The sequence below is a fragment of the Cydia amplana genome, chromosome 11, assembly GCF_948474715.1.
Source record: "Cydia amplana chromosome 11, ilCydAmpl1.1, whole genome shotgun sequence".
Taxonomy (NCBI): domain Eukaryota; kingdom Metazoa; phylum Arthropoda; class Insecta; order Lepidoptera; family Tortricidae; genus Cydia; species Cydia amplana.
The window spans coordinates 3,605,296-3,629,090 of NC_086079.1; the positions used below are offsets into that span (position 1 = coordinate 3,605,296).

General features: G+C 36.2%; 1 protein-coding gene across 2 annotated transcripts in view; it reads right to left on the reverse strand.

Moving 5' to 3' along the window:
- Nucleotides 1-5,871: 5,871 nt before the first annotated feature.
- Nucleotides 5,872-23,795, reverse strand: part of LOC134651940 (netrin-B-like) — a 273,691-nt gene continuing 255,767 nt past the window's right edge. Inside the window, exons 3-7 of one of the 2 annotated variants that reach the window (XM_063507068.1) lie at nt 21,834-21,983; nt 20,968-21,030; nt 15,748-15,822; nt 7,447-7,630; nt 5,872-7,006 (exon numbers count right to left, since the gene is read on the reverse strand). In XM_063507068.1, coding sequence (XP_063363138.1) covers nt 6,856-7,006; nt 7,447-7,630; nt 15,748-15,822; nt 20,968-21,030; nt 21,834-21,983 — 623 coding nt within the window. In that variant the 3' untranslated portion in view covers nt 5,872-6,855. Of the gene's footprint in view, nt 7,007-7,446; nt 7,631-15,747; nt 15,823-20,960; nt 21,031-21,833; nt 21,984-23,795 lie in introns of both variants that reach the window. The other variant, XM_063507067.1, reaches the window with a different exon arrangement.

Genomic DNA, 23,795 nt, shown 5'->3' on the forward strand with positions numbered 1-23,795 from the left:
CCTTCGCGCCTACATTTTTCAAATTTGCCGCCTTTTTCTACTGTCAAGATCTGGTTGACCAAGTATAGTTCGTTTTTTTAGCATTAAAAAAAAGGTAAACAATCTTGACGTGTCTTTTTATTGAAAATCACTTTTGAAAAATAAGTCACGGCATATATGTAACAATTATGAACCATATACGATTATTTACATTCTTTTGCTTTCATTAGTAATAGTTACTGATTTTTAAAAAGCGTCTTTCAATTAAAAGACACGTCAAGATCGCGTAGTCTTTTTCTAATGCTTAAAAAAACGAACTATAGATGGAGTTATATCATACGAGTAAAATGTAAACCCTGGCAACATTCACTTTATCAATGCTAGCACTCATAATTTTCTCAGCATGCCCTTATACTTGAAATCCCTCATGTAAGCCCAGAACAAATAAACATACGCGATAAAACAAATTTAAAAGCACGTTCGACCCTGATTTCCCGAGGGACTATGCTAGTCACTATCCGAACGACCCTTGCAGAAATAGTAGGTATGTGTCGATGAGTTATGGTGGAGAGTTGAGACTTTTTGGTGTTAACTTAACACTTAACACTGTTAAGACAAGGGGGGGGGGGGGAGATTCTGGACTAGGTGTTTATTGAATTAATAGTTTTGTGGGTTTACGTGTCTTCGTAGCATCCTGAATCATTCTAAACGAGAGGCGATTCCTTCCGACGTAAGTCTGTTTGCTGATGTTAGATGTTCACAGCCAACGTATGAAATAGTCCACGAAGAATATGTTAGGTCGTGGTACTGAACGATTTTTACAATGTCTGACTACTAAACTGTCTCACAAATTTCGATCAGATCAGTTTATTGTTCCCGTATCAAGTCGTTTATACATAGGTACTTACGGGTATGCAAATATGGCTAAAGAGTAAAAAAAAGTAAAAAAAAAGATCTTGTGGTGGTTGTGGTGTAAATCTTGTGGTGTGGGTCTTGTGGTAATCTTGTGGTTGTGGTCTTGTGGTGGTAATCTTGTGGTGGTGTGGTACCTACAAGTTCATAAGACAGTGATAGACGTACCTAAGTTTACAGTCCATTCTACCCATGAGACAACTAGCCTGCACTTAGGTCGTTCGTTGCACTGTATTTCGGCACTCTTTGATGTGACAAAAGGCTGACCCTAGGCAACAGGGAACGCTAAACCAAACAATGCACAGAGCGAAGTCGTTAACATTCAGTTCTGCTAACTTAGATTGCTGTTGCAACTGTTGCAACACTTGGAAGACATGTTAGAAGTGTTTCCTATTTACACGTAAGTTACCTACTAACTTTCTATTTGAGCTAAGACTGTTACCGATTTTTCGATTCTTATTCTCGTAAACTTCGTCTTTACGGATGAGTGTGAAGTGTGTATGATTTTTATGCAATTTACACTCAAGGTTAGTACCTTATCCATACAGCTGCTGTGCCCACAAGGGTACATTGTATCTCATTGTAACTCTGCATATAAGTATTTGTATGCGAAGGTGCTAAGCAAAAAGTATTGCGGACTGTACCTACGGCATCTGGGAACTACTTAATATACTTTGCATATTAAGGTACAGTTTCATTTCAAGTTTGGAGCTTATGGCTAATAATATGTTATTTTGAACTGAATTTTTTAACGACTTCGTTTTCCTAAAGAGGGGAAGAAAGAAAACTACAGATAAGTATAATAATGTAGTTTTATTTTTAAATAAATATAACCAATAACATTTATTACATCACAGGAGCAGGGTATTATAAAACACAATTAATGATTATTGCAAATACACTACCAACACTATTCTATTTGTTCGCCATAGAGAAAAAAGACTGCATAATTATTATCACTTATAGTCTGTCAAACAACTTTGTCAGTAGAAAAAGGCGCGGAATTAAAATTTTCTATGGGACGATAACCCTATTGCATTCGCGCCAAAAAAGATTAATTTTGCCGCTTTTTTCTACTGACGAAAATGGCTTGACGAACAATAGAGTTTACACTTTTTTTTTAATGCGGGAAACTTCTATGTTCTTCTTTCTCTATGGTCAACTAATAAACAATTGTGCAATGCCGTAATACAATTGACGTTTCTTAAATATAAATAAGTAAACTACCATACATTACTTTTATTCTAATTACGAACAGTTGCATTTTTAATAATAGGCCTTTGTGCGTAAAACATATTTTTTTGGTTCAAAATGGACAGTTTTTACTTATTCGTTTTTTTTAGACGGATAATTACCAGAAATTAGTCAATACACAATAAAATTGGTTTATTAATTCATGCCATGAGTACATTTTGGTGCTATTCACAAAAATTCTATAAACACAATAGGCTTAAAAATTATGTGTAGACAGACGGAAGTTTTCAACATTGTGTAACTTTCTACATGGAAAGATTTCCAAAACTTTCCGAAATATTTCCTAACTTTTGAACTCTTGTCAGCATATAGGCTTGGACAGTTTGATATCTCAAATTAAAAATTCCTGGATTGGAATGGCATTTCTACCTCAACACATTTACCAAATAAATGTAAGTTAATACCAGTTAATAAATAAAATTTACAAATTAATATTCACATTATACGTCGAAATACAAAACGACCATTATAATAAATTAATAATCGTAGATTAGATTCAGACATTATATTATTTTATTTTATTATGTTACGCGCTATTATGATATGGATTAATAAAAAAACTGACAATCAACTTTACATATGAACGTCTCCATCAAAAGCCCATACCTAATCCATTTTAAGGTAACATTTTATCAAATCATCATCTGATAAGATGTTGATCTAAATAAACTGTTAAAATGAGAATTAAATATAGTCTGTTTTTAACATGGCACAAATAACAGCAACATTCGGAAACTCTAGATATCGAGAGCGTTGTAGTAAATGTCCAAAGATTGACTACTAAATTCCAATAACTAACACCCTATTGTCAGTGACCAGGTGTCAACTATTGGTGCAGTTGTCAAACTCGGAGACATACGAAATTCAGTAAAACGGGTTACTTTGCTCCAAAATTGGCTCCACTTTAAGGAAAATTTGAATATTTTTTAAACTGTTCCTCATTTAAATATTCAGACAAATTGAATATGAAGAAGAACATCTCATGTGACATATTTCATCGGTAAATCAACTTTATGAAATGTTGTTTTATACATATAAAACGAAGCTTTGAATACGGGGCACAACATACTCATTGTTGGGGGTATTTTTGCTCCTACCTATAGTTCACTTAGAGGTCCAAAGTCACCCCATTGTGCGCCAAATTAATAGACCCCGCCAAGAAAAGAGATTAATTTTATGACTAAAGTAGCAATTCAAAAAATATATACAATTTCGTTTATCTGAGTATATAAATAATAATATAGAAATATCATGGTTGAATATAATAAACGATAAGTCATTTTTTTAAATTGGAGCATAGTTACCCATCAAGGAGCAAAGTAGGCACATTTTACGGTTGTAAACCTTATTGAAAATAGCGCGTAAACGACAACATTTAGCTAAATGCCAACACTCAACTCATGTAATTGATGAATTCGATTTAGGCATGTTTTACAACCCCATGTTAAGATGCGTCCACACCGCAATCAACTTTTATGGAGCAAGTAATGCAACTGCATATGCTCCACAGTAAGTAAATAGGTAAGTTACCGTATTGCACAGTAATGCTCCAAAAAGTTAAATGCAGTGTGGATGCATCTTTATAAATATATATTTTGTATAGGTAAGTACTTAAGAAATACAAATTAATTTTAAAACACGACAAAAAACAAGAAAATATTAGAGAAGTCCTGTCTAACTCAAAATACAGTAGTCTTTTGCCGTTGTTCCTCGGAGTCAACTGTGACTTGAGTTGAGTGTCAGCATTTAGAATAGGTATACAAATTACGATTCTAAAGATATGCATAACTAGAAACAGGTTAATAGATTAATCTACAACTAAATACACTTTTTACAGTCAGTTACTCGTGAAACTATGATTGTTATATACGTCTAAACGATGATCGGTTATTTTCAATAATGTATTTTCTACTTTTAAGGCAATTGTAGTTATAAACTTATTCTCAAAAGCCCGTCATTATTTTTATTTCACCTTTAAATCAATCTGCGTCTGGCTACGTACATTACTGAAAATAACCGATTATGCTGAATTTTGAAATTGTGACGTCATTTTGAATTTATGTGACAATCCTTGTACGTGATCTTTCTTTTAAGGGGATAAATTTGGCGCAGATAAATACATTTATAGTATAGGTATGTATGTAACTCTCTTTAGATACTTTCCTTGTTGTAAAGAATATTTAGATTAGATTAAGGTTAAACTGTTGGATTTCGCTGTTCAGCCAATCACAGATTATTGTTGGCAACCGATTGTTATCGATAGAACTTCAGATGATTTGCAGCATTGTTCGCATGCATAATTTACTCCCGAATAACTTATGTTAACTGCATCCGCAACTCCATTCAACTCTCAAACTTGTCTAACTAGTTACAAAGTTCAAATTTGAATGTCAAAGCCAGGTGATTTCCGTCATTTTAGACGGGCGTGTAATTTTGACAGCTCAATTGTCGTGATTGTGTATTATTTGCACCTGGGGAATGCGAGAATAGTGTAACGGTGAAATGGTTCGTTTAGCCATTATCTTGTGGATAATGGAGAAAGAAACATTCAGGTAGGGATTTTTGTGTCTATTTCATCACAACGGGTTGCAGTCAGGGAGTGCCGGCAGAAGTGAAAACTCAATGACTAGTGCAAAATGCACTATGTATAATTGAGGTTAACGCCATCTAGCGTTAGCGTTAATTACTTGAAACCCCTAAGCACAGCACTGGTAGTACTCGAGTTATATTAATACCAGTTAAAGCGAAACTCACTAGATGGCGTTTAAATTAATAAAGAAAAACTCAATGACATTAGGTACATGTAACAGTTTTTCATGTAATGTCATTGAGTTTTTCTTTATTGATTTAAATGACATCTAAATGAGTGGCCATCTAAATCTTACGGTCACGTGATCGTCTTACGCTATCTCGAGTTTAACATTTTTTCCCCATCTCAAAAAGTGCACAGCGCCGCTAAAGAAGTTTTTTACTTCAAAAAATATGTGAATTTTTATAATACAGAAAATGACGTCACAGTTTCAGATTCGGCCCTATAGTTAATATTTAAACTTAGTAAAGCTAATAATACTGTACATACCTTCATAGGCGCATATTGTTCATGTAGGTACTTAGAGATTGCTTGGACATTTTAGCCGACTGTCATTACATACTTTTATACTGTAAGTATCCATCATTACCCAATGTTTAAGTCATTTTACCTATACATTATTGTGGACATATGTAGTTTTCTTCTGGTTCCAAGTTTCACCATACATATTTGTAATATAGGTAATATTAATTAAAGTGACAGTCTGACAGAGGCCTAAACATTCAAAGAGATAGAAAAACAAGACATGATTTTATAAACTGTACACTGCTTTGGCAAGAGTTTGTAGCAGATTAAATTAAATTTTTAGATATTTAGACCGATAATTTAAAGCCTTAAGCAAGTTATCCAATTATAACTTTAGTAACAAAACCTTTTAGAAAAAGGTAAATAAATGGTGGACAGACCTTAATGAAAATCTACTTGATTATTAGTATTACTTTCGCGATAAAATGACCAAAGTCACAAATGAATACAAGATATCTAATAAAAAAATGCACATTTTAACGAAAGGAGCGAAACCGCGACACATTCTGTCTGTGTTTGTCTCTTTCATACATTAACAGTCTTATATGGCAGTTATGGTTCGAGGTCATTGACCTCTATAGTTAGTACTCTTAGTGCAAAAAGTTTTTATTTGCGATTTGGCTGATTAGTTTAAAATATTCACATGACTTTGGTCACTTTCTACGCAAGAATAAGGTAGCTAGTTGAATTGAGTTCGTATTTTAAAACTGATAAGGTTATCAAGCATTTAATTCATTCAAACCCGATATCACCCAGTTAAAACGAGCCCATTGGTTTTCATAATCGAACACGATTTTCATAATAAGTTGCGCAAGTAGAAAATCTAAGCTATCATAAATTAAATATGTAACCCTTAACGATATAAGTCTATATTAATAAATGAGGTATATAAACCATTGTGACTATCGCGTGAGTGACCTAAATCTAACTTGTACAATCGACACGACATAAGAAATTAAGTTAGGCCAGAACGAGAAGACATCAACAAATCTTGTCAATCGATAAGTACTGATATCATTAACATACGAACACCTCATTTTTATGATTTTTCTTGACTCGGTGGCCTTAATGACACTTTCCCTTGTACAAAACATAGGGATAATCTGTCACCGTGTCAGATCTATGAAAATTCAGTATTTTATGTATTTACCACGATTCCATCAACATGGTAAATCCGACGCCGTTAGTTGTACTTACATTATAATAACATGCATTCCATAAGTAACAATTATACAAAAATGCAAGTGGAACGAAACAATCGGTAGCCCTATCTTAAATTTGTTAAATAAATAAATCTTTTAATGTACATTTTTATAACGTAACCCTAGGAAGTAGAAAAGACGATTTAAGATATTTTTGGTATTAAAAATTATGAGTAAAAACTGGCGAATATTAAAAGTTACTACGCAAAACAGGGTAGTGGCAATAAACTACAATCGGACAATACTTACCACTAAACGTCAAACAAGTTATTACAGTCGTCGCCAAGATGGCGTCGCGAATGCTTTACAAAATGGCGGCCGCGCACCGCTATTGATTCGACATTTTCGCTGTTCAAGGTTCTACGAGACCTGAAGTTGGCCACATTTGCAACATTAGTGGCAGTTGATAGCCCGGCGCTGGAGACGTCGGATGCGCCGGTGCCAGTCGTCGCGCCATTCCAGCAGCAGGGTCCGATCGCCGACCGTCAGCCCTGGCATTCCTGATGAGGCTCCTTCCTTTTCCACTCCTAGGATTAGGTATGACCTGCGAATAGAAATTTTTGAATAAAGCGGATGAATGTGTCCTCGTATTATACTTTAACTATTAAGAAACGTAAGCATCTTGACATTTACGTGCACGTTTGTCAATTTCGAGTTTGAATCATTGGAAGCTAGCTATAAGCTATATATAAGGCTAATTATTTGTCCTTTTCCACCCATTCCACACGTACCGTCTCTGGCTTATTACACCAGAAATTTAGCTTAAGTATTGATAGGGCGAGAGATTGTTAAACACCCAATTATTAAGCTGGGGCTTGTAGACAAGGTCTGATATTTATACTCAGAGAATCTTATTTGCCTGCCAGGAAGATAAAATAATTATTTGTTAATCTTGAGGGCCGCTAATCACCGCTTTCCATCATTCAGTACTGGTTACATGCGTCTGGAATTTGGCTTCCCGGTTGGGGATTTCAATACACTTACTTGTTAATCTTGAGCTTCGGGCACTTGCATGCGAGGTCCCTGGCGCGCACGTAGAGCGGCGCGGCGCCGCGCCGCAGACGGCTCCGCGGGCCGCGCTTGTACACCGCCTGCACGCTGAGCTGCAGCCGCGCCCATTCGTCGCCCGGCGCGCTCGCCTCGCGCCCGACCACCTTGCCCATTATGACTGCAAACACGAATTAGCGTTCATCTATCTAAATAAAACAGCCCCGTTGGATCTCTATTGTTTCCCAAAAAGTTTTAAGTCATAATGTATTGTTTGCCCGCATTTTCGTTAGTAAAAGGCGGTATCGTAATTTAGCGGTCTTCACATCACTACAATAACCTCTGTGACAGCACTATGACGTCTGTCATCTAGAAGATCGGTTTTTGCGCCTAAACGGCGTCACGTATTACCTAAGTCCCTAACTCTCATATATTGTGATTCTCTAATAAATATTGTTATAAATGGTGCTCTGGTGTTTTTACCCTTACAGCTTCAGAAGTGGGATAGTGGATTCCCGCCTACTACGATATAATTTGTCGAAATTGACATTACGAAATTTACCGCGCGTAGTCCTTCCTTGTTTCATTGTTCTGATCGTTAATCTGTTTGTAATGAGTAAATGCACCAACACCACTCATCAGTTAGGGACTTAAATATACAAAGTCCAAGATTGGTGTCAAAATCATACCTACAAGAATAACCTAAAAACTAACCTGTGCCGGCTATTGGCTGGCGTATCGTACCTTTGCCGTGTGTTTTGTGTGTTTTGTGTTTGATTTCAGATACCTATTTCAGTTTATGTACATCAATGATCATGACTGTCAAAAATAAAACATATTGACAGTGTAATAAAGCTGCTGGCATGTATGTATTACAATATTCACAGCAGAAGATCACAAGACATAAGCTGACAGATACCATTAGGTACAATTGAATTTTGATATTGGTATGAATGAAATAAATCCTTGGGATTATAGAGTAACTCAGGTAAAAGTTAACTCAGGTAAGAAGTCTGTCGATCCAACACCTAACAGTGCTCCGGGGCCATAGTGGTAAATATTCACTGCCTCACTTATATGTTGTGTTATTTTTGTAATCTATGTGCTTTCAGATACATAACATAATGTGATTAAGTATGTCTACATGACATATTAAAAAAAAAATGCTATGAACATTTTCTAAAGTTTGTGTCATGGTGAAATTTACATTCAAGTAAAAAGCATATTATAAAACAAGTTTGGTAATGTAAATTTAGCCTTGATTGATGCTATATGTATGGTGGTATTATGCTTTCATGATTAACAATGAGTGCTATTTAATACTTTATCCTTTCAGTCAAATTAAAATAGATTACAAGTTTTCAAAAACACTGGAATATTGGTTAACAACAATAAGGAGAAATTACTTGTTGTTTCATATCTGTGTGTGTATGATATTACACATGCTTATTGCAACTGACATAATGCTTTGTTGGTGTGTTTTTGGTTTGTGTAATTTCCAGAAATTTGACAGCAATGATTCTTGAATTGAACGACCATACCGTTGAACGCACTAGAGTGACTATCGGGTCAGGCCTCTATAATGAACCCAAATGGACATGGGTAATATTTCAAAGTTAATTGGTTATGGATGCCAGGTATATTATGTCCTAGTGCTCATAATTCATATATGGAGAAAATATGTTGATAAGTGGCTATTCTCCGATGTCATGGAAAATGAGGTATTTATTTAGAAATAAAATGTTTGTTCATGTTGTACATGTATACTAACGGTCAGTATGTGTTACATTGACTGTGTGTGGTTAGTAAAATGCGCTTTGTGAATAAGCGAAAGGTGACATTTATTTCAAGCTGGTTAGTAGTGTCTGTGACAAATGTAGTCACTCCATGTTTCCGGAGCCTCCTCGGACTGAATATTTTAAAAGACAGTTCATATCACATTTAACCTCCTGCATCTTTGCAATTAACATTAAGCTGCAGACATACTGATAAATAAGGCAGTAAATCATTTGAGATGCTGAGAAAATTTCTGTCTGTATATATTATTGATTGGTTCTATGTATGAAAAATCTTATGAATGTTTATACAAATTAATTGCATACAGCTTATAGTATGTTGTGGTTGTTGTTTTGTTCATTGGGATGTTGGTTTAAGTTTGCATTGCAAATATTTTTCACAAAATGTCATGTTATAAAATGAACCAAAGACATATATTTAAACAGACTTACCAAACTAATGAAAGTTATTGGCATGACATTGTCAAGTGTTTGAGTTATTGACAATGATAATCATTTGTGTTCTAACAGTATGTTTCAGATGCATTTCCTTATAACAAAACTTTATTGCTGGTGAAGTTTTGACCATAATTTTATAATACTTGCACCGATGAAGTATGATTATAGGTGTTTCCAAGGTTTAATCTTGTCAAAGAGATGGACATATTGAACTAGATACTTACTGAGCTGAGTATGACACTGGTAAAGCAGGTTGTTGCTAATGGTAAGCGAGGTGAATACTTTCAGGAGTCAATATGAATATTGACGGTCTATATGATATACATGTCTTTACATACAAGTGCTACTGGACTCTAAACGTACCGGTCAGTTAAGTGTTAAATGGATGAATATTAAACGAAGGTAAATAGCTTGGTTAAAGCTTTCCAAATAACTATTTTTACCCATTCACTGCTAATGAACATTGACTGAAGAATATCATGTCATGAGCTACTGTTTGAAGTTATTGACGGTTTTCGTCTGAACTTGTAGTGTGTTATGGTACCGTTTGCATTAATAAACAGTACACTTTTATTACTTCTGGGTTTCATAAATCAGAAGTTATAAATAATAATATGTTTCACAAATTTTGTGGGTTCACTAAGTATGTATTTCATTGTTTTGAAAAATGCATAAATTGTGGTTTATTATGTTATGAACTCATTTATCTTACAATGTGTGCTTGCATGGCATTTAACAAAATTATTTAGTTTTGTGCAGGTATAAGTTAACCTGGATGATGATGTGTTGAGTTATCTACACATAAAATGCACATGCACAGCTGGAGAAAATCAACCATGTGTGTCTTGGGATTGGAAGCTTTATGGTTTAAGCATATAATATGTGCCATGATTTGACTGATTGGTCATTATCAATATACACTTCATGATGGTTGAAAAATACAATTTGTGAAACCTCGATAAGGCGAACCTGGGTAAGAGAGGAACCTCGATAACATGAACTTCTGTTCAGGCTCTACTGTAGTTCAATGTGGTATAGTAAGAGTGTTGCCTTTATTTAGGGGCACGGAAGAGGCAAGCCAAGTTGCACATGATCATTTACAATTGGTTGCATAGTAGCAACTGCTTATTATTTTATATTTCCCATGTTAAGGGCAAATGCTGTTATTTCAGGTACCGTTTTCAGATTAAGAACTGACTACGAGTATATTCTCAGATTAGGAACTGAGATATAATTTTATGAGACACTCGGATTGAGAACTGAGTGATTATTTTATTTATATTACTTACTCTCGAGTTCGGAATCGAGTTGTGATTTTGTTTTATCCCAGATTTAGAACTGGGTTACTGTTGTTATACTTATGTGTTTTGTTAACAGGTTTGCCGACTAAAATAAACACATTGTGCTTGATTAATTTTATTAGACACTCTGATTGAGAACTGAGTGATTATTTTATTTATATTACTTACTCTCGAGTTTGGAATCGAGTTGTGATTTTGTTTTATCCCAGATTTAGAACTGGGGTACTGTTGTCATACTTATGTGTTTTGTTAACAGGTTTGGCGACTAAAATAAACACATTGTGCTTGATTAATTTTATTAGACACTCGGATTGAGAACTGAGTGATTATTTTATTTATATTACTTACTCTCGAGTTTGGAATCGAGTTGTGATTTTGTTTATCCCAGATTTAGAACTGGGTTACTGTTGTCATACTTATGTGTTTTGTTAACAGGTTTGGCGACTAAAATAAACACGTTGTGCTTGATTAATTTTATTAGACACTCGGATTGAGAACTGAGTGATTATTTTATTTATATTACTTACTCTCGAGTTTGGAATCGAGTTGTGATTTTGTTTTATCCCAGATTTAGAACTGGGGTACTGTTGTCATACTTATGTGTTTTGTTAACAGGGTTGCCGACTAAAATAAACACATTGTGCTTGATTACTTTTATTAGACACTCGGATTGAGAACTGAGTGATTATTTTATTTATATTACTTACTCTCTTCAATGTCTGCTATAGAGCTTTAATTATTATGTGCTCTTTAAGAAGGGCTGTTACTTTAGTCTTGGCAAGGGATGCTATCCTTAATAGGCTACTTCCTGGCGCCGGTAATCGCAACAGAGGCTTTAAGGAGCGGCCTGTTGCTTGTCACTATCCTTGAGAGGGTGGTTGTTGCTGATATTTGCAGTGTAGGCTTTAAGAAGCGGACCATTGCATGTGATATAAGACTATCCTTCAGAGGATGGTTGTTACAGGTATTTGCAGTGTAGGCCTTAAGAGGCGGACCATTGCATGTGATATAAGACTATCCTTCAGAGGATGGTTGTTACTGGTATTCGCAGTGTAGGCTTTAAGAAGCGGACCATTGCATGTGATATAAGACTATCCTTAAGAGGATGGTTGTTTACTGGTATTTGCAGTGTAGGCTTTAAGAGGCGGACCATTGCATGTCATATAAGACTATCTTTAAGAGGATGGTTGTTACTGGTATTTGCAGTGTAGGCTTTAAGAGGCGGACCATTGCATTCCTTAAGAGGATGGTTGTTTACTGGTATTTGCAGTGTAGGCTTTAAGAGGCGGACCATTGCATGTCATATAAGACTATCTTTAAGAGGATGGTTGTTACTGGTATTTGCTGCAATGCAGGCCTTAAAAGGCGGACCGTTGCATGTGAGCTTAGATTATCCTTAATAGGCTAATTTTGTTACTGGTATATCTGCAGTGCAGGCCTTAAACGGCGGACCATTGCATGTGATATAAGACTATCCTTAAGAGGATGGTTGTTTACTGGTATTTGCAGTGTAGGCTTTAAGAGGCGGACCATTGCATGTCATATAAGACTATCTTTAAGAGGATGGTTGTTACTGGTGTTTGCAGTGTAGGCCTTAAGAGGCGGACCATTGCATGTGATATAAGACTTTCCTTAAGAGGATGGTTGTTACTGGTATTTGCAGTGTAGGCCTTAAGAGGTGGACCATTGCATGTGATATAAGACTATCCTTAAGAGGATGGTTGTTACTGGTATTTGCTGCAATGCAGGCCTTAAAAGGCGGACCGTTGCATGTGAGCTTAGATTATCCTTAATAGGCTAATTTTGTTACTGGTATATCTGCAGTGCAGGCCTTAAGAGGCGGTCCATTGCATGTGATACAAGACTATCTTTAACAGGCTAGTTTGTTCCTGGTATCTGCAGTGCAGGCTTTAAGAGGCGGACCATTGCATGCGATATGATATTATCCTTAAGAGGACCATTATTCTACTACCGATAAATGTTTTATCTATATCGTATCGTACTATTTGTTGTTGACCTTGAGAGGTTGGCTTGAGACCTTGTTTACAAAAGGATATTTTAATGACCTTAAGACTGATGATCTCAAGGTTACCTTGAAAGGGTTGCTTGCACTTATACCTTCTAGGGATCGCTGGCGAAGTACCGGATCCAGTAGAGTTGGAGGGAGTGCCTGTTCGAAATACCCAGTTGGAGCGAGTGCGTGCACCGGGCTCCGTGACAACCTTATCGTGAAGGGCTGACTTCTACGGTCGTTGCGCCTACAAGGGCAGTGGTGTCCTAGCCTAGGCAGCTCCGCACATGCATGAGACGTGTCCCATGTTAGCCTCTCACGAGTTGTACGCATTTGTGTGCGTGCATGCGAGGGAGTCTTACATCCTATAACGGAGAAGCCAATTGTGAGTTTGTTCCAAGTCTTTGCTTTTAAAACGACACAATAGTCATTGTTACGTTAAGCGGTCAGTATGAACGCACCGCTCAATGGAAGGTTTGGGTTAGCTGCATGGGTATACATGCTAGAAATTTATCAAAATCTAATAAATCCTTCAAAGTTATATGACGTTATTCACAAGAAAATAATTTATGTTAGATGGTGTTACAAAAAAAGGGGGTGGTTTATCTACCTGTCGCTAGATGTCACGCTCATCGCAATATTTTATTATTTTGCATAATTAATTAATTGGTATTTATATCCTCTTGGTGTCATATGCACGTGAATTAAGCCTTTTGTGTATTTCAAGCAAGTGCTGAGCAGACTTGCATATCCTAACACCACGGATTATTTGGTACCTAGCCTGGTCATGCTTTCTTACATTTGGTTCAGTCGGCTTAAGCCCTTACTCCAATTCGACTGAAATAGAACTAAATATCTTGGTGTAAGTTGACAATAACGAAATAGACCGTTTCAACGGAACTCGAGTCGAATTACTCAAAAGGACCAAGGCTTGTATATCGGCTGAGCGTAAAAGGTGCTTGTTCAATTCGCAGAATATTGAACTGGTGGAGGCTACATCCACCTGGTGAAGACCCAGCTTGCTGCGACTGCGTTGGCTGTGGCAGACTTCAGTGGCGTGCTGCAGTGCGTGATGACAGTGACCTTCGGGGCGCCGGTCGGGTCAGGCGATGGCCGAGCTAAAAGGCGGTATCGTAATTTAGCGGTCTTCACATCACTACAATAACCTCTGTGACAGCACTATGACGTCTGTCATCTAGAAGATCGGTTTTTGCGCCTAAACGGCGTCACGTATTACCTAAGTCCCTAACTCTCATATATTGTGATTCTCTAATAAATATTGTTATAAATGGTGCTCTGGTGTTTTTACCCTTACATTAGTCATAATTTATTTGGTTCAGAAACGCGTCACTTTTCAGGATTGCCATAAAACAAACCTAAACTAACTAACCGATATATAGGATAATCTTACGAAAATCCTGAAAAGCTAACGGTTTCAGTTTCATAAAACTGAGTCATAACTAATGATAATATGACAAACAATACATTGTGACTTAAAACTTTATGGGAAACAAAGGAACCCCCGTTATATAGATATATACTGATGGACTCATCATCATTGGCCTTTTAAACCATTGCTGACGATTTATGGTGAAACGCTTTACCGCAGGCGTAACAAGAAGCGCAGCTTTAATCAATGAAGATAGGACCTTGAAGTTGGTGACGTATATTCTTCAGACGTTGTAGAGGCTACTATGTAATTATACATATTTTAAAATTCAACCCCTAAGGTTGATTTTGTGAGGAAAGGGTTTTTTTGTTGAATAAGGCGGGAGTTTTATACTTAATAAAAGGTATTATAACCATCTCTAGGGTTTTAATGATCTCATTACTTATTATGAGGTATTCTCCCTTGCCATACTTTTTATATGCCATCTCTATCCCGGAAACTAAAATTGGTTTAAAGCTGGGACAAACAAATCTGTAATTGATTCGTAGAATTAAAGATTTTAACATTTTGATATTGAATCCAATAATTACGTCCCAGACCCAGACCCCAATTTGTTTTTACGACAAGGACCTCACCGTAAAAAGCATCACACCTTCCGTCCCGATTAACCAAACTACAAACGTCAAGCTAATGCGATACCCACACGCCAATTTATTCAAACGACTGATTGTCTAGTGATGTATCGCCGTTCTAACAGTTCGGTAATAAGTGTAATTAGTATTTCAGTAAAGAGCAAAGACTGGTATCAATCACGCGAATATGGGAACTGTCGCTTGGCATGGGCGAGGATTAGTCAGGAAGTAATTTAATACCGATCTAATGGAGTAGACGTGTGGGCTTTTTATGCTAAATACATTCATGAACATCACGTACGAATACCTTTAAAAGGGCCCTTAATCAATTTTTCATTCGGTTACGGTAAAAGTAAGGTTTTTATTTTAATTTTAGCAGTCTATGTCAGTTATTGATGTAGCAGACACAAACACTACACATCATACTCACACATGACACACATCACGTTTATGTTGTACTCAGTTGGAGTTGTAAATATAATTTAAATAAAAATTGTATTAGTTAGCATGTCTTAGTTTTGCATGTACTTCTTTTAGCATAGTTTTTCATGTAAAAGAAAAGTCTAGTTTTAGAGGATACCCCTAAATTTTATGTTTTTAGCAATTCTGTAGAGCGGTCACCACGACACAGGCCTAGCCTAGTGTGGGACCACTGAGCTAGTTATGTTATTTTATCTTTTTTCTTTTAATAAACGAATTTTTATTTATTTATTTTAAAGACGTAACTTACCGTAGTCTCGGCTGCAGAACTTGTTGAGGTTTAGCGTGCGTGCGCCGGCGCGGCACCGGCCGCACTGATCCGCCGCTGCAACATTTCAGACTCATTACACCCCATATTACCCCAATTATCTGCGGTTGCAGCATGGTTCCATTTTTATCGCTTGTCACTATGCCTGTCACTTTCGCACTTACATACTTGTTAGAACGTGACAGGCATGGTGACAGGTAATAAAAATGCGACTGTGCTACGGCCGCTTAAAGTAATGCTAGTCTCTGGCTTATGGTTTGATGTAGGATGTAGGTACTCCAGTTTTAGTAATACGGGGTATCTATATGCCAAAGTTTAAAGATTGATGAAAAACAATAATAAATTATCTAGATTCTAGACCAAATTCAGCTTCATAGCTAATATGTAGCAGAGAGATATGACAATACGAGGAAAATATATTTACCTAATCTAGACAAGTAGTCGGAGATTTTGTTATGAAAGATTAAGTACAAATTCAATCAATTCAAAAGGCCGAACCACACCAGATGCGTAATGTAGCATAATTAGCGCACGTGTCGTAAATCAGCTGTCAGATCGCTTGTGTTGCTTTAACCTTGACTACCCCTATTATAATGTGTAGGGAATACCACGCATGTTACGCATTTGGTGGAGTGCCTTTAGTTTAATGTACACTCTAAAAAACGAAGACCAACTAAGAGCAGTTTTCTCTTAGTTGACGTTAAGTTAATTATAACAATAACGATCTTATATAAATCAAAGAAAGCTGATTACTTAAAACAATAAGTGTATCTGTGATTGAACTAATAAAGTAGGTATGTTATTAATCCTAACAATTGTATACTTTGCATCTATCATTAACTTGTTGGCATAATTATGTAACGTAGGTTGATTCAATCCTTAACAAATTAATTAAAACAGATAAATATGTTAATAGTTATGAACATTTTAATAGTTTATGTGATTATTTTGTCTTTGTTGATTTACATAAGACTTGGTATTTTAATCAACTAAACATATAATATTTAGAACAACGAAGATAAAACATTCAATCCCATTATGATCAAGTTATTGTATTAATTACGAAACTAATATTCTATTATATTAAGAATTATTTGTTAAATCGATTTTCTTCATAATTAAATTAAATAATCAGGTAATCCGTTCAATCAAGAGATAAGTAGGGGGGCGCCGGTGCACCCGCGTTCCTCCCCGCCCGCGCCCCTGCGGCGTAGACCGTGCGATGCGAGCGGGGACTAGCTAGTCTCAGCCTCAACGTTCAGCATTCAACTACTTAGTCATTCAAGTACGCGTCAACGAAATAAACCTGTGCATTTATTTCACGGCAAGCCTGGAACAGTGAACGTGTTACCTTTGCTTTGTGTACCTAATGTATAATAGTGTATGTGCAACATGGAGGAAGTGCTAATCTAACCTAACCCCTTAACTGATAGCAGTTCAAATGCGTTACGCATACCACCCGGCGCGGGGACGGGCCGGGATGGTTATGTGGGAATCCCTGTTGTGGGCTAATGAGACCCCAGGTCCACCCAGTAAAACCCCTCTGTTGGCCGCCTCAAGGCTTTAAGGCGAGGCACGGGAAACGATCGGGACCATGCTTCCGAAACCCCGCCAGCGGCTGTCCGAACTGCGGACTCGACTTCGGAGGAACTGTTTCCCTTTACTTCTCTAAGAGTGCGCCATTTTTTGCGTATTGGCCATCCCAGGGACCCTCGTGTAGGCGACAGACGTCCCCGAGCCTGCCGCCAACGGGTACCCATAAGAGGGAAATCGACGGTTGTACGCCAAACGGTCATTATATTTGTAGCCCGTTTTGAATGTTAATTATAATATATATATGTAAAGTATGTAAAAGAAAGTTCGATTTTTAAATGTAAAACGTTTAGTTTTCTAAATGTTTAGATGAATAAATAACATCTTATTATATATATTTTTTGTTTTATTCATTTACCCCCTTTTCATAAAACTTTACTTTGTTAAATTTGAATCTCAATTGTTTAATCAGTTCAACTATGAAGCTTGTCTAGTACAATATACCATTCTTCTTCAATTGTACTATGACTCTTTGTCTCATTTACTAAGACATTTCTTTCAGATCTCTACTTTTGATGCGCACCGTGCTGAATAATGCTGATCCTCGTACTCATATTATACTCAAGGTCTTAAATACTAAGATATACATTTATTTCAGATCTTTTTGAGGATCGGCCTAGACCGGTTTCACGAGCACGCCTCCTCCCGTGTTTGTAAGGCTAAACCGGTCTAGGTCGATCGCCAAAAAGATCTGAAATAAATGTACATCTTAGCATTTAAGACCTTGAGTATAATATGAGTACGAGGATCAGCATTATTCAGCACGGTGCACATAAAAAGTAGAGATCTGAAAGAAATGTCTTAGTAAATGAGACAAAGAGTCATAGTACAATTGAAGAAGATTGGTATATTGTACTAGACAAGCTTCATAGTTGAACTGATTAAACAATTGAGATTCAAATTTAACAATTTCTTAGTTCAGGCTAATAAGATGCATAAGTCGATGCAATCATGTTCTTAGTTGAACTTATTAGGGTCAAATAGTTGATACAGTAATTCTTCATGTTAACATTGATTTACATCTTAGTTGAAATGATTAAACAATTGAGATTCAAATTTAACAATATCTTAGTTCAGGCTAATAAGGTGCATTAGTCGATGTAATCATGTTCTTAGTTGAACTTATTTGGGTCAAATAGTTAATACAGTAATTCTTCATGTTAATATTGACCTACATCTTAGTTAAACTGACTTGTTTGTATTAGTTGGTACAGTAACTTTTCATGATAATAATTATTAAGCCCTTAGTTGATCTTGCTAGGATCAATTAGTTAGCATAATTATTTTTCGTGTAAATATTGAACAAGATCTTAATTGGTTCAGTTACATAGATATAGTAATAGCAATCAGAATTACCTTATTTGATGTGTCTAAGTTCTTGTTAGGCTCGTATGGAATCAAGATGCTTGATTACGACTATCAAGATATTGATAGTGCCAACCAAATTTTTTTTAGAGTGTAAACATATATTATACTATAAGACGATACAAGACAGACAAACATGAAGTTACCTCGTGTTCGGCACTGACAACAAAAGAAAATGTATGAGAATGATTGAACAAAGCACGAATTAGAACGAACTTTCAACAACATCAATGACGACTAGTTTTCTTAAGCTCATAGCTAAAATATTCAGGGTGGGATGAGGCAAGAACGCCGGGAAAGAGGAACTTGTAAGGAATATTCATATGTATAGCAACTGGATTAATGCAAGACTTCGTAAAATTATAACCTAGCTTTAATTAAACTTTTATGAAATCTTGAAAAACTTTACGAGACAAATTACTGTTAAGGGGTTTCAAAGTGACTAAGAGCTTGAGAAAACAGTTGTCGATTCATGACTATCTTCAGGAAAGCAATTCAATAATCCTGTACAAAATGACAGGTAAGTAAAATATCCATATTACAATATGAAAATTGAATGGTCATATATGGTTATTCTAAATCGCCAAGTCATTAGTTATAATTAGGGTTTGCAATCCGGATCCGGAATGTATGAAATTATCCGGATCTGGATCCGAATCCGCGGATCTTCCCATACATTTCGGATCCGTCGTGCAAACCCTAGTTACAATAAAACAAAAAGATACCCTTTTGCTTTATAAAACAATTAGTATACTTTTCCCAAAGATAGCCTCAAGTTAAGACCCATTTATGTCACCCTTTTACCCACGAGCATTATCCTTCCGATCGTTAAAACTGCCTTTTTATGCCCAAAAGCAGCGTGCCTCTCTGAGATTTCAACCAGATACGGCATAAACCGAAAACCTTCATGTGGTTGAAAAGGTGATAAAAATCGGTCCCGAGACGTAAATTAAAAGGTAATGTGCAAATCAATTAGAATGAGAACGACCGTATTTGCGTTTATTGCCAATAAAGGGGCTTTAAAGTAAAATATTCGATTTTAATGTGTCTGAGATTGAAATCTGTGCACTAATGGCAATAAAAACTGCCAATTGGTCACTTCAGAAAATGCCCACCAAGAGTTTATGTCTACATTTCTTGCAGAAATCTACATATATCCGGGAAATTTATTGACTCTAATTTTATAAGTTCTTCCGTACCTAAGAAATCTACGGTATCAGTGAGTAGCCGAGGTAGAAAAGCGGGCAAGTATTTCAGAATGATCTGGACATAACTTTTTTTTAAGGAAAAAGTCGTATGTGAAAGATTTTGGACACCTGGTCCGCTTAGCTACTTCTGCTCCTGACTGTAATTCACCTCGAGATATGATATCAAGGAAATAAAAAAGTTTATACATGTAAATAACCAAAATAATTGATTATGAAAACTTTTTTTTTCAAAGAAAAACTGATCCAAAACTAAACAACATCGTCCTCAACATAAATTTTAAATTAAAACTGTACCTAAATTAGAAATGGATTCGCAGAATTCAATTTCAGACAGAAATCTATCGCGTCCGCAGATATTAGCAGGAAATGAGATGGCAGTGAAGTAATCTAGAGAAATGTAAAACTTATTAGATTGAAAATGATACGGTCATTCCTTGGAAAGCGCGATCACGATGACTTTTGAAAAGTTGAGTGAGTTGAAGAAATGGCGGATGATTTTTTAATACATCGGTGCTATTTGTCAGTTATCAAATAAATAATAAGTTAAGATAATTCATTTTCGGTTTCTAATGTTGCGTTGCTTTGTACATTGTGTTTGTGTGTCAGAAGTCTTTACATCTAAGTAAGACTATATAATTTTATTTTAAGTCTTTATATGTATCGCTAATTTTGTTGTAACTGCTTAGAATTGTTAATTATTGACTTATTTATGAAGTTTTAAAAATTTACTCTGAATTACTTCAGTTAATTATATTGGAGGAATGAAAAGTTGAAAAATAATATAACAGCAATAATTTTGTATTATATTACTATTGATAATTTAAATAACAATATCTTACGTAAGAAATGTGAACTTTTTCCTTTTATTATTGTCATCAACGCCATCACCATCATTCTCCTAAAAATCATTATCATCATCGACATCATTCTCATCAACATCATTATGATCATGATCATCATCATCATCATCATCATCATTCTCATCGTGACCGCGCTCGTGATGGTGGAAGTGCAATGAAGGCCACTTACTACTTACCGCGCGCCGGCTCCCCGTCGACTGCCTCCATGGCCTGTACTGCTGTCACCACTCGAGGGATACCTGGCAACAGATATGTATTCATTTATGTTTTTAATATTTAAGAAAACAGATAATACAGCTGGCAAAAAAGAGTAGAAATTAAAAAGTGACAACCCTGTAGTGACAAGACTGGTAGAGAATGCCTTTAGGCATTAAGTCCGCCATTTGTACTTTATTTGTTATATTGTGCAATAAAGTTTAAAATAAATAAATAAATAGTGTCGTCCGTTTTCTTATATAAATTGGTTTGAAAGGGACGACACTACAATGTTGCCACTTTTTAATTTCTACTATTTTTTGCCAAGCTGTACATAATAATTTTTACCGAGCAGCAATATTACGAATTTTTAAATGAATGGAAAAATTTACAATATTTCCGGCTTCGGACAATTAAAAACTAGTAAGCTTGACATCGGATTTTAATTAATTTCAGCCCATCATGCCCTGACTGGCAGATTTCACCTCTTCAGCGATCAGGACAATAAATATGTGATGGTGCATGATGATTGAAAAACAGAAAAGGTAACATGTAAGGGCACCTGATACGAGGTGAAATTTTTTTACACAAAAAAGAAAAATTAAAGGAAGAAGATGCCGTGGAACGTGAGTATATGAATCACACTAAAAAGAAAATTAATATTGCGTCGTATCAGGAGCTCTAGCAAAGAAACTAGAAAGGGGATGAATGGCGCTTACTGCTCAACACTTGACCGCGTCTACAATTTATGAAGTTCTTTTATGTATATATTTCAAGTGATGGAAATAGTTGGTTGGTTCTGTTGGGTTGGTTGGATGTCTTGTTCTTCACTAGGGTTGCTACTCACGTATGCACGGCGCGATGTGGCTCCTGGACTGCTGGTAGCCCTTGGCGCAGCGGTTGCACGTGGTGCCCGTCACGCCGTCCTTGCACGGGCATTGCCCGCTCGTCTGGTTGCAGGTCTTGCCGCTCGCTCCCACTGGATGGCAGTCGCATGCTGAGAAAGAAATCGAGGTTGTCACAAAGCTACTTCTTTCAAAATTGGAACTCGATACTGGTAACATTATCATTGGCCACAGCATCTTTGTAAATGATAGTTGCAGCGTCTAAGGAGGTATTTTGAGGGTCTACATAATACATTGACTGCGACTGCCATTTCTTGCCGCATCGATCACAGAAATGTCTTGTAACATAGGTGACGTACATATTTTAAACCGGAATGGATGTCATAATCAAAATATATGAACGAAAAAGTGCCTCAGGCTAGATTCGAACACACACAGCGGCTTCTGTAGACTAGACGTGTTAGTAGCAAAGTAACTGGAATTTAAACATTAACAAGGTTATGATTATCTTTACTATAAGCTTCATAATTTCGTATGGCCTACCTCAGTTCATTTGAAGTTGAAAGAGTTTATTCACTTGACTGCAATTTAGTTTGTCGACACAGACAATCCTATTGTCGTGATTCGAATTGGCTAAACTAACACTCAGACTAAAGGAAATTCAATTGAGATAGTTGGGATGTCAAAACATTTTTATAAAATATAAAACGTAACAACAAACAATAATGTTGCCGTAGGCGTAAATTACTTATACAAAACTAAAAACATCAGTTATTTTAAACAAAATAAATGCAAACCAAAAAGCAAAAGTAAGATGTGTCGCAAACAGCCAAACAACACAACAATGTCGCCATTCCTAAACTCGCAAGAATCCCAAACTCTGATTACAATCACTCAATCCCCGAAGATTACTATTATCACGACCCTAGGCCGCAGTCGACCCGAAAAAGGCTTGTCTACTCAACTGTTAAATGTGAGCGGCCATCAAAACACTCAGTCACTCAATAGTTGCCTTGCTCCGGACCCTTGTCCCTCGTAAAGCGGTGGAATACCCCGAAACGTGGGGTTTCTTGGACAGATAATTGAGTTTGGGTCTGATTGACCTGACCTTTTGGGAGTGTGTCAAAACTATCATTTTGCTGGTGTTACGATGGGAAAAGGTAATGCTATTCTGGTTTCAAACTGTGGTCATGTTATAAAAAAACTAATACAGCCACAATAGTTTAGCCTTCTTTTAAGTAGACATACGTAAGTTTTTGATCGTTATAATGGGAAAAAATCATGTTTTTTTTACCGGCATCCTGCTATTTTAAGGATTCTGGTTTTTCAGCTATTTTATTTTGATTGCTTAGTTAAAACTTGAAAACATAATTTCAGATTTCCACATCCCTACAAACTTAACATTATCAAAACGAAACCCATCACCATCGTTACCAAGTGCAAGTCAGCAAACGGTACAAAAACCAATGTGCTCGAATAGTGTTTGCTCCCTAGGGGGCGATTTCGTCCCGGACCATTTCGCGCTCTAGGCCGGGAAATTTTTATGGTGGCTATTCGGCAGGCCGACAAATGGCCTGTGGTTGGCTTTTGTTTTTTAGTTTTTATGCGATTGCTGACGGTCTGATATTTCAGCTGATATTGGATTGTATTGGATTTTTACGGGTTTATGTTTTGGGTTTGAAAATGTCGTTCGGAACGAGGCTTGTGTCGTAAAAAACGGGTTTATATTTTAGTAAATTATAAACAGAAATATATGTAATATACCTACAGTTAGAATTGCAAACAATCAGGTATGTTTATCCTTACACGAGTTGTTTAAATGTAAATTTAGTTTAATTAAAAAAAAGTACTTCGTTGTGTCCTTTCACTTCTATCAGTTATAAAATAAATAATAATTATAGTTGTTGCTGGCTTAGCATTATAAAAGCCTGTATAATACCCATGTATATCCATGTATACGTAGG